Source organism: Gallus gallus, chromosome 10 (genome assembly GCF_016699485.2).
Source record: "Gallus gallus isolate bGalGal1 chromosome 10, bGalGal1.mat.broiler.GRCg7b, whole genome shotgun sequence".
Taxonomy (NCBI): Eukaryota; Metazoa; Chordata; class Aves; order Galliformes; family Phasianidae; genus Gallus; species Gallus gallus.
Window position 1 is genome coordinate 10,942,386 of NC_052541.1, and position 12,031 is coordinate 10,954,416.

A 12,031-nucleotide genomic window follows, 5' to 3' on the forward strand; every position below is an offset into this window, starting at 1 on the left:
TGAGCTCAGCTGGGAGCTTCTCGTTCAGCAGGGCATTTACAGGATCCCTTCCCTCTGCCAGACCACCCATTTTCACAAACTCAACATCTCCTCTCTACGGAGTTTGGCTCTATTCCCAAGAAACTCAGGCAGAGCCCACAAGTAATACAGTGCAATTTCCTTAGGAAACAAAATGAGAAATAGTTTATAGCTTTTGCTGCTGATCCAAAAGAAATACGTTTCAGACATGTTCGTGAGGATTTCTCCTTGCTTCTGCATTAGAAATGCAAAGGGTTGTTTTGTCTCTATGGCCCCTTCCATTTAACAGCTCTTCTCCTGCAGAGGTAAATGTTATTCCTGCCTGTTTTCTGAGGCAGAGAGAAAAACTGCATCATACTGTGGGCTCTCCTGAAATAAAAAAGGAAACAGATACCCAGATGCAATTACAGCTCTCACTTCCTGATCTCCACTCCTGCGCTGTACTTCAAGACCCATCTTTAGACCCATCTGCATTTTTCCTTTTTTTTTTTTTTTTTTTCTCCACTCTTCTTCACTTTCCTGGTTGAACTTGACAGTCAGGACTTCACAACTACAAATGATCTGAGAAGTCTATTTTCCTCCAGCCTCAAGTCACCTTCTGACGCAGGGAAGAGACATCACTGTTGCTTTACAGGGGAAAACCACTGAGCTACACAGACAAATGTGTCTGGCTTGTCATTGCCCAAGAGGTTAGTGACTAATCCATGGGGAGAGTCCTGATGTCCTAAATTAGTCCAGAGAAAACCAAGCTGTGGGCTCTCCTTCCTGTGATCTGACACAACTTGGAACAGATGTCTGGTTTACACTGAAGGTTCAAGCTGAAAACCTTCTTGAGTTTGTTTCTCCACAGCAACCGTAGGAAAGTTTATTGTATGTTATGCTGTGCATGGGGAAAGTGTTTCCTTTAATTGCTCTGTTTTAAATTAGGAAATGGCCAATTCAAAACCAGAAAAACTCTGACAATTACTGCCACGGGATATCATCAAAGCAGGAGGCATAGCATGGACACCTACGTGGATAATTAGATACAGATCTTTTGCTTGTTAGTTAATGCAAGCAAGTTTTGGAAGCCTAGTTTGCCCCTACTCTGGGACATAGCTAATATGTCATGAAATGGGTGACCTGTAAAGAGAAAACAGGAAAGAAAAAAAAAAACAAAGCCAAAATATGAAGAAATTTTATATTTCATCTGGGTTCCTTGCCTTCTCTCTTAAAATTCAGCAGGCAATTAGCGATCTGAGATTTTTGCCCAAGAGACTCAAAGGAATGGCAGAAAACAGAGAGTCCTTGAAGCTGCTGTCATAAAGAGCCCTTGTGAATAATTGGGCAAAGACTGGCATAACTCCAACCTGTGTGCAGCAGAATCTTCCAGCTGGGCAGGGAGTAATTTGGCCGATCTGCTGCTAGTGGAGATAGTGAGTTCCTGTGACCCTTGAATTATTTCAAAATAGGCGAAACTTGTTGTCAGAGACTCAATTACACTGCAGTGGAGTGAACATGTGCCAGCACCTAGAGGAACACAGACGTGTTGATCACTGGGAGAAGGCTGGGACGATGTTACAAGTTTGTCACCCACAGGGGATGTCGACTTTGCTTTCCTTGAACTTGTGTGGGCAAATGGTAGGATAAGGAGTGAATATCTTCAGTGCACAGCCCACTGTTCTTGTGAGATAGGAGTGTGTGTACTGCTAGTCTTGCAGCACAGGTGGGGAATCTGGGGCACACACCAGGCTACTGGCTTCAAAATTCATACTCTTATCCTTTGCTGTCCTGCCTTGCTCCATAGAGACATCTGTGTCCTTACACTTCTGGCCTATTTTGTTTGCCATATTTGACTTCATTTCTCTGAAATAGATGTGTAATCAATAATGCATACACCTGGCTTGCAGCTAGGCATGCAACTACAGTGTTTCTATTCATGCCCTAACCTAGATAGATGCTTTGAGTCAGTAACCATTTTGTAAAATGTAATCTCAAACTCCTTAAAGACCAATTTTAATTAAACTGCTGAGAAATATTTCATGAAATCAAATTTAATTATTTGATTAATGAAAAAGATGAGTGTATGAATCTGGGATGTGGTCTTGAGTAAATCACTTCTGCACTTTGTGCTTTGATGGCAGAAATGGGTCTAAAAATCTGATCCCTGTACCTCTAATTTTTAATGATACTGCCAATATGATCAATTGATTAAAAGATTTTCTGCTTTGACAAAACTTAATTTTCCTCTATAGTTCCCATTAAAAAATAAATAGATGGACTGCTACCATATGGATAATCATAAAGAATTGCTCAGCAAGGAAGAAATTCATGCATTGGACAGAAGAAAAAGTGACTTTCCTTGTCCAGAGTAGCCAGTGCCCTGGACTCCTCTGTTTTGGGGATTATTACAGGGAAAGCCTTTCCTGAGCTAGTTAAGCAGCTGCACTGAGCATGAAGCCACATGTGTCTTGAAATAGATGCCAGAGATCACAGTCTGTTTTGAAACTGTTGGGCACCAAATATCTGCAACTGCACTGCCTGATACACAGTGCAAACAGAACAAAGAGGGTTGATCTTTTGTTACTTGCTTTTATTTATACTTATTGTAGCCCTTTTCTAAGATGTGCACGAAGTATTTGAAGAGGAACGTCTTTCTAAATTGAGCATGCTCCTGTAGGTACTCAATACCTGTGAGAAATGATCCATTTGCTTGAAGAATCTTCCTCAGCTGGGAAAAACCCACCTCAGCCTTATCGAGTAGTCTGATTTTTATGGGCTCTGGCAGGGAACTTGAGACTATTTTGTAAATTTGTTCCTCTTTTATGCAGACTTTTGAGAAGGAAGCTGTTTTAAGCTGAGTGTGTGGCAGGCATCCGTGCAGGAGCTTGTGTTCTCTCTCCTGCACGTGCACCCAATGCACCAGGCTGCGGGACCCCCAGGGCTGCTTGTGCTGAGTTAGGAACAGCCAGCTCCCCCGCAATCTTCCCCGGATTCCTTTCATCTAATAAAAATATTTATCTACTCCAGCAATAAGTTGAATGTAAGTTGGCTTTATTGCTGCAGTGACGTGGAACGTTGGTTGCTGGGTGACCTTGCCTGTGATTTTATGGCCTAGGCCAACTCTGCAGTGCAGAGGTGTGGCCAAACTGCTGCACTCCATTCTCACCTTTCTCCTGAGATGATCAGAGCTTCAGTGTCAGCTCTCTTCCGGTACCTGGAAAGACAGAATCTGATAATCTGATTTTGCCATTTGTTATGTGAAAATCGGAATCCACAAGGAAGACCCAAGAGAGATAAATACCTGACTAGAGAAGCTGCAGAGCTTAACAGAAAGGCCAAGAACTGTGCTGCTGTCATCCAGCAAGGAACCGGGATCTGAAACCTCGGATTAGGCAAACGGCCATGAAGCTTGTGTGTGGCTTACTGCTGGGATCTGACAAACTGGAATGCTAGAGCCTGAATGACTTGGTTTGGTTTTGCCTGGAGGGTGATTTAATGTTTTCCTTTGGAAACCAAAGTTTTTCAAATAAGCAGACATGGAAGAAAATGAAGGAGTAGATATTTTGGAAACCAGACCTGTCTCAAATGGTCCTCGGTGCAAGGTGAGGACTTCTTTTTTCCACCTACAGAAAATATTATATCTTTCTGCTGTTTCCAAGTGACTTTGGTAGACGATTGCCTTTGGACCAGAATGCATGCAAATCCTACATCAGCCATTGTAAGCAAGTTCAGAAATTCCTTACAGCAAGGTTGTGCTAAGCATTAGAAATAGAACTAAAATGGTAATGTTTTGGGTTAGCTACTGTCATCAACCACCTGGGAAGTTGCATATATCTGAGTAAGTACAGGTTTCTGTGCTGTGGAAAGTATCAAAACAGTTTTCTAGGTTCTTGGAAAATCCATAGATGACTTACGCTAGCAAAGCCACTGCTTTGCGATTTGCAGGTCAAATGCATTTAGTAAACCACAGCAAGCATAAGGTGAGATAGGCATTAACTTGGGCAAACAAATGGACAACTAAATTGTGTGGAACGTGGTGTCCAGCAGCAAACTTCTAATATTCTCCTCAAGCTTGCTGTAGATCATTTAACTTTCCTAACAGGTCAGCTGTGCTTCTTGTCAAATCTCGGGCAGTGACGTTCAGAGATTGTTTTCTGTTTGCTTGTGTTTGTAATTTGATCTCATGTAACAACATTGTCCTCAGCTCACATATAACCACAGGGACAACTCTGACATCCTGCCTGAGAAATCCTTGTTGTTTCCTGTGCTTGAAATCTGAAAGACTTCCAATTTGGACAGGTTAGCATGTTTGTATTCATCTCATCCTGTTACATGAGATTAAAAGATTAGTGAATTGGGAACTGGGCATTCTACCTCCATCTTCTTGTACCCCTCAAAACTGTTTTTTTCTTGTTTTTTCAAGTTCTGGAGGGGGTTGGTGGAAGTTTTGCTGTTGCTGGTGCTGAGGCCAGGATTTCAGCACAGACATTGGTGCTTTGGAGAAAGCCTCTGTGGGATCATGTCAGGAATGTGCCAGTTCAGATTTTAGCTCAAAATTGCTTTTTCTTGATAGGAGTTACTGGAAATTAGGAGAGAACATAGAGAACTGGGAACCTGCAAAATACCTGAGTTTGCTACTTGTTAAAAATATCATCAGCAAATACAGAAATGTGTGTATCTAATGACAGTACGTTTGGTTGCGAGAGCTGATCAAACAAAAGAAACACAATCACCTCGTCCTGCTGGATGTCTGCTCAGCACTGATCACTGCTTCTCCAGACTGTTGTTCATATTAGTGCTCAGCGCCCTTCACCTGAGTATCTCCAACAAAAATATCCATTGCTGTTGCATTCTCTGCTCTTCTTATTTTCTTATTTAAAAGACAGACATCCAGTTAATAGGCACAAGCAAGCAACACTCCAAAAAAAAAATCCAACCAACCAAACAAAAAAGAGATGAAACAACAGAAGTTTTAAACACTGAGGGTGAAAATTGTTCCGAGTATTTGGCAAGTGGGCAAAGATAACAAAATACGTTCACAGAACTCCGGAGCAGCGTGCAACCAAAATGGCTGTGTTTTGATGGTCTGTTACCCATCTCAGATCCTGTGGAGGTGGGGAGTTAAAATGATTTCTGGAAGTACTGTGCAGCTGTGCCCCTTGCTCAGTCATATTTCTACATATCTGCAAATGTGCACTGCTTCAATAAATTGGCAGTGCTTTAGACGTACAGATCAGGGTTCATGGGAGCCTGGGCAGGATGCATGGCTGTGGAACAACAGAATATGCTGAGTAATAATTTGCACTCTCTCAAGGCCTAAATGTTCAAAGAACTTGTGAAGTTTTACATAGTACGGTATCATGGCTCATACAGTGGGATTTTCCCTCTGCTAACCTGGAATTTTCTAGTTTTGCTTTAAAGACTGGAAAAAGATTTGTTGTTGTTGTTTTTTACCCTGGGAAAAACCTAGAGGATTTTTTTCAATCTTATTTAAGTTACTGTGGTCTTAAAATACATAACTAACTAAACCATACTGCATCAGTGTGATAGCATATTCTTCCCAGCAATTACCAAGAAATAATACTGAGAATAGCTCGCTAGCCAGATGTTCAGAAACTGCCTTCACTTTTTTTTTTTCCTAAGTGCAAATCTGTGTTTGCAAATAACTTTGTCTGTATGTTATTGTGGGTACAAATGTTACTCATTAGAGCCTCTTTGTCGGCATCGCAAAATGTGTAATTGAAGATCCAGCTACAAACATTTGCTCGCGTTCCCTGCCTTCGTGTTCAGCTTAAGAGGATTCAGACTCATTTCAAGATGCAAGTGAAAGTGTGTTGATGTTCATTTATTTGTTTACTATAAAAGCATAAAATATCATCATTTTCCATAATTAGGAGGGACAATGCCTGTGCTGCGACTCGGGAGGAGGTGCGCACGCAGGCTGGCTCTCACCAGTGCCAACAGGGCCCTGCTTTCATAGAATTTTAAATGGGCTTGTGGGGTTTTTAAATAAAAAGAAGCTGGTTAGTTATTAACTTGCAAGAATATCTGATTTTAGAGAACAGAAGATTACAAAACAAACTGGATTTTCACCAGCTCCTGAAGGGCAAACAGCACACTGCATCTGGGGAGAGAGAGAGAATTTCCCCCTTGCATTTCCCTGCAGTGTGTTTGTGCTGAAGCTTTTTCGCTCTCCTAGTACTTGATGTAAATGTTAATTAGCACTCCAGGGAAAATGTGTTAACAAATGTACCTTTGACACAGGTCCACAGCCATGCTTTGCTCTGTAGCTGCAGGCTGGAAAGATTAGCTGGCAAAACACCTTGTGCTGCTTTTGAGGAAACTCCTCAAACACAAACTCAGCAGTGCTTGCTGAGCGCTTCGGCTTTGCTGCTCTGTTGCAGCTCAGGCTGAACTTGCCGCTGTAAGGAAGAGGTGCCTGGGAAACCTGAGGAGCTGTAAAAAATAAGAGCTAACTCCTGGAAAAAGGAGGCTTGAAGCCATTAACGGGCTGCAGATAAGTCTGTCTGGGCTATTGTTTTCACAGAATTAGGAAAAATCATTTTGATTTAGCATGAGCTTTGGCAGAAATGATTCCTTCTCCTCTTGCGGTGCTGATCTTGATTAGCAATAAATATGGGTGGGAAAGTCATTACTGTAAGCTGTTAGAGTAGAAAGGTGACAGTAATGCTTTCATGAACTCATTTATTTCCTTTCCATATATGGCAAGTCAGAGATTCAGAAATGGAAATCCTTCGGAGGTGGATTTTTTAGTAGTGTTCAGACCTGGTTTGACTCAGGTTAGTACATAGACATTCCAGTGCTGTCTGTCCAGTTTAATTCCTGAACATTGAGGTATTTTGTACTATGACTTCTGTAAAAATATATGCAGACTTTTTCCAAGATTTGTCTTGTTCAGCTCTTCATTGCTGTGCAATATCAAGTATTGATTTATTCCCCGTGAGGAACAGCTCATTTAAGATGAACTCTCTGAGAAGTGAACTTGTGGTTGGCAACCCTACCTGCAGCAGAGAGTTGGAGCTCAGTAATCTATAAGGTCCCTTCCAGCCCAAGTCATTCTCTAATTACATAATTCTGTGATTCTGTGATTGTAAGAGCCCAAGGTTACTAATGGCCCTATGTAATTAGGTCAATGATTTCAGCGCAGCTTGCATGGATCTGGCCTGCGGTTTGCACTAGCAGTAACAAACCCCCCAGAGGACAGTCCCTGTGTCTCAGAGGGACAAGCAGTGCTGCTGTTGGACATCTTCCCTGTTAATGCAGCAGGATTTCATGTAAAGGGTGCTCATATATCGACACGCTCTTCTTCAGATGATCTGGCTCTGGCACTTAGGTGTAGCCCTTGGTGGGTATTTGGAAGAACTTCTATAGCCTAGCCTGGTGCAGGGCCATCAGTGTCAATTTTGGAGCTGACTTTGAGGTTTTCAGAGACATCAGTGAGGAGGAGTGGCACAGGCAGAACATGGCCACATGTCTGAGCAGCAGGTAGCCCGGAGGGCACAGTGCTGACCCCCGGGCAAGTCTGATCACGCAGCATGGCCTGGACCTCTGCCTTGTTGAACTATGGATGTTGCTTTAGTTGCTTGAAAGGAAAACATATGATAAATGCTGAATTCTTGTTGACCCAAACAACTGAAAGAAAAACCACAACATTCCTGAAATCAACAGATGGCAACTTTCTAAACAAAATCTGAATGTCGCCAGGAACTTAGAAGGCAGGGCTGGATGCTGTGGCCAAACAAGTCCTTGAAGCTGCCATGCTCAGGCTGAGCTGGGAGCTCTGCCTGGTGATGTTAGCCTGGATCTCAGAAGAGCTGCTTGTGCACGACCTTACCTGGTTTGCAGTCAGGAAATTTGATTATCACTTCCGCAGAAGCCATTGCAGAGCACCTGCTGCATGAAATATGCATTTATACTTGACATGTCCCATGTTTTTCTTCTGTTTCCGCATATGGAGTTAAGGTTAATGTTCCATACACTGTGGACAAATAGTAGTTGCCATGGGTACCATAGCCTTGAATTTCCCGTCTTCTGAGTGATTAAATTCCGCACCTTAATTTTGCTTTATTTGTTTATTTTTCTAACTCCTGATTTCCTTGGTTTGCTCTCTCCTCACAAGAGCAAAGCAGGACATCTCGCAGGCTCCTTGTATCTTCTCGGGTATTGCATTTTGCTCACTGGTCTGGAGGAACACACAGGGCGTTGCTTTGCAACATGCAGCAGCAGATAAGAGCAGCGTGACGCGCAGCTCCCCGAGGCCACGTGAGCCTGGGGCTCCGTAGGGAACTCCTGGTGCATGAGGTGTCCCCAGGCACAGCTCTGTGCTTGAAAGGGCTGCACGTATCTCATGGGCTAGGCAGGCCTCTGCGATGCTGCTGGCTGCTCTCCCCAGTGCCTCCCAAACTCTCCAGGTGCTTAGGTTTATTCCATAATCCTAGCCCTCCAGAAAGTGGCATAAAATAATATTGAATTGGGAACCACAAGTTATAAAAACATAGCCCTAGTTGGTAAGTAAAATGAATAAGTAGCTGTTAAATGCAAAATGAAAAGGTATAAAAGGACACTGGGTGCTTTTGCTGTTTAATCTGAAGTGTTCTATAAATAAAGCTAGGTTGCTACACATTGACAAAATTGGTCACCCCCTAATTTAAGGCATATCATGGGCAATGGAAAAAGTGGCCCATAGACCTGACTAATGTGGATGGAAATAGAGAGGAGTAATGATATAATTCCAGCCTTGTAAGTGCAGACCCTGCAAACTGGACAGCAGCACCATCAGCTTAAGAGCACTTTCCTCCAGCAAACACTTATGGTGGCTGATGTCGATTATCTGACACTGTTTACTTCAAAGTCATGATAATTAAAGCTAGAGTGTCATCTGCACTGTAATTAACATGCTCCTCTACTCCTAATTTATTCTGACAGTATAGATTAATGATGGTAAATGACCAGCAAGGATTTGTCATGAGGTGATTCTCTGCTCTGCGGGCTGCCTTAGACAATGACAGGAAGCGATTGTTAAGTTTAGGCTATTGTCCTGGTGTAATTGTGCATGCTCATTCGTAGCTTTGTTTTGCAGTAAAACTCATCCAAGGGCTTAATAAAGACTTAGTTAAGGCCCCTATGGGGCTGAGCCATGTTTGTCAATGGGAGAGACACAGGCTGGTGATACTGTTCTGATTTCCCTGTATTGCAGTGCCTGTATCCCTGCTGGTATCAATAGGAGCTGGGACCAATCAGCTCTTCTGAAAATCAGGAGCTTCAGCTGATGAGAGCTGAAGCTGGTGAGAGGTTTAAAAGACCAAGACACACTGTATAAAGGAGATGCTCCCCCAGAGGGAAGGTATCATGTTCCCTGCACACTCGGTGCCTCGGGGGCTTTCACTAGTCCTGCTTGCAAAATCTTGACTTTCAAGTTAAACCGGTCACGGCTTAGGGGACAGCACCATGTCATGCTAAGCAGAAAGTCATGAAAAATGATACAAATGAACTGAAATTTTCCAAGGTGTACATGGCTCTCAATCTCTGGTTATTTCTTGCTAAAAGTAGTTTCATCATTGGCTTTTCTTAATAATAGCTTCCTTGTGTACACAAGGACTTAACCTGGCTGACTTTAACTGCGTCATGTATTGCCTCAAGAATACTTGACTAACAAGATGATCAAAGTGTGCTGTTTCATGTGTCAATCAATAGGAATTAATATGCAGGATCCTAGTAAAAAAAAATGTGAGATTATGATGGAGATATGGTTTTCTTTGCACTTAAGTGTTGCTGTGAGCAAACAAATGCTAATACAGTGAGCTGGCTTCCATTGTGTCCACTCCCTTTGTCTGGCATTTTTCTTGTTCCTTGCATGTTTCCCCATTTTTACCAATCCAAACCTCCCATATAGCTGTATTGATGCTCCTTCATGTTTGCAGCAGAGCTCTGAGATTTTTGGATTAAAGAAGTGAAGCAGTGGAATTGCACAAATGCACAGCACAGGTACTTAAGCAGCAGCAGCTGTCTGATTTGGGTTTGCCATATTCCCTAACGCGTGCACAGATGCGTAGATCCTCCTGTCCTGAGGATCAGGCTGCAAATCAGCTCCAGAAGTTAGAGATCATAGGTCTAATAACTGATTCCTCAAAATGAATAGAGCACAAGGAGGATTTTAGTTGACCATATAGACAGTTCTCAGAGCATGCAGTGGATCCTGACTTACTCTTCTTTGTAGACCGGTTTGGCCAGAAGGAAATGAGTAGTCATAGCCTTTAAGGCCCACAGAGATAAAAAGACTAATTCCTAGCATGACTGCAAGAAGGACCTTTGGCTGAATGCAGAGCAGAACAGCTTCTCCCCAGTGGCACAGTGATGTGCAGCAGCACCAGAACAGTGTTTGTTTTGGGTACAGAGGGTAGTCTTGTGTGCTCCACTGCTCAACCTACATGCCTGTGTTCTGCAGTCTTCCTCCAAATATCTGGCTGGCTGCTTTGGCTCTGTCAGCTCTGTGCTGGAGCAATCATCCCTCTTTGGGATAGCTCCCTTAAAAGACATTTTGGCCACTGCAGAGGATGCTCTCTTAGCAATCTTTTGACTACTGAATTCAAATACAGGCTGTCTTTTGAGTAGAAACAGACATAATACATTTTCAAAGGAAAGAGTATTTCGTATCAGTTCTCATTTTGAGGGAAAGGTAAAAGATACCTACTTGGAAACTTGCAGCTCACATCCCTTTTCATTTTTGTTCCTAACTGTAGCAAAGGGAAGATGGGGAGAGTTGGATGATACAGTTTGGCTTGCAAGGGACAACTAATTCCCTTTCCCTCCACTCAGAAGGTAAATCTGGGGACAAAGACCTGCAGTGTGTTAAGGGGGAGCGTGTTATGGGATTGGCCTGTGCACAAGAGCACTGATGGTGTCTGTCTGCTTTGGGAACAGCTCACCAGTCAATGCTGGCAACAGATATACAATGTTGGTCAAAACAGTCACCTACCCCACATGAACTCAAGCCAGGCTCTGCTGTAAGTGATCTGCTGGTGTGACGTTTGGTAGACTGTTGCTCATAGGCTTGCCCAAGCACAAAGCTGAAATACAAGTGCCTTCAGTATTTATAGGAAAATACTGCTGTGCTTTACCCTGGGGACACCAGCTGGGGACACCCAGACACCAGGGACCCTGGTGGCTGCTGGCTGTGAAGTGGTGCTCCCTGTGCTGTTGGTCTCCACTCACCCCATATCCAAATAGTTTCTCTTCTGTCAATGACCACACAGGGAGAGTAAATAGACCAGAGGAAACAAGAGGGGTGGGGAGAAAATGAAAGAGCAGAAACACCTTTTTTATTTCCCTTGGAACAAAATCTTTTGGAAAATGAATGCATGTGAATCGTTGCCCCTTTTCCAGCCTCAGAGGGATGATGACGATGTGCTGTTGTAGAGGAGGAGTATGTGGATTAAAAAGGAGGTCTCTGAGGCACCTAGGCCATGGAAATGCACAGTGTTGGCATTTGTCGTATTAGTGTTTGCTACTGTTGGCTGTGGAGATGCCTGCTCTGTACTTTAATTCCTGAAGAAACTGGGGTACATCTGAAAGGGTCAATAATCTTTGCAATTTTTCCACCTGTGAAATAAGAAGATAGGGGTCGGGACCAGAGCTGGATGAATGTGGCGTGTTTCTGGTTTGCTATTTGAACACCCCACCCCGGATATGAAAAATAAACAGGTCAAATGAAACCAAAAGCAGAAGTTTCTTTGGAGAAAATTTAGATGTTTGGGAAGAAAAAAAAAACTGCATCGTGTTTTGCTCAGTCCTAAGTGCCTGATGTTGCTTTATAAGCTCTTCAATTTTGTCCTCTTTCATTCTGGAAAAAAAAATCAAACCCAAGCCATTTAATTTAGAAAATACCAAAGCAAAACCCTTAACAGAATCATAAAACAGTTGATGCTGGAAGGCACCTCTGGAAATCACCTACGCCAACCCCTCTTCTCAAAGCGTATTTGAATGTGCTGTTTTGAGTTTTTCTTCGTGTCAT

At 42.9% G+C, this 12,031-nt stretch overlaps 1 protein-coding gene across 1 annotated transcript in view; it reads left to right on the forward strand.

Annotated features, from left to right (window-relative positions):
• The first annotated feature begins 3,170 nt into the window (after positions 1-3,170).
• PDE8A (phosphodiesterase 8A) overlaps positions 3,171-12,031 on the forward strand; it is a 141,503-nt gene continuing 132,642 nt past the window's right edge. Inside the window, exon 1 of the mRNA XM_046899148.1 lies at positions 3,171-3,602. Coding sequence (XP_046755104.1) covers positions 3,537-3,602 — 66 coding nt within the window. The 5' untranslated portion in view covers positions 3,171-3,536. The remainder of the gene's footprint in view (positions 3,603-12,031) is intronic.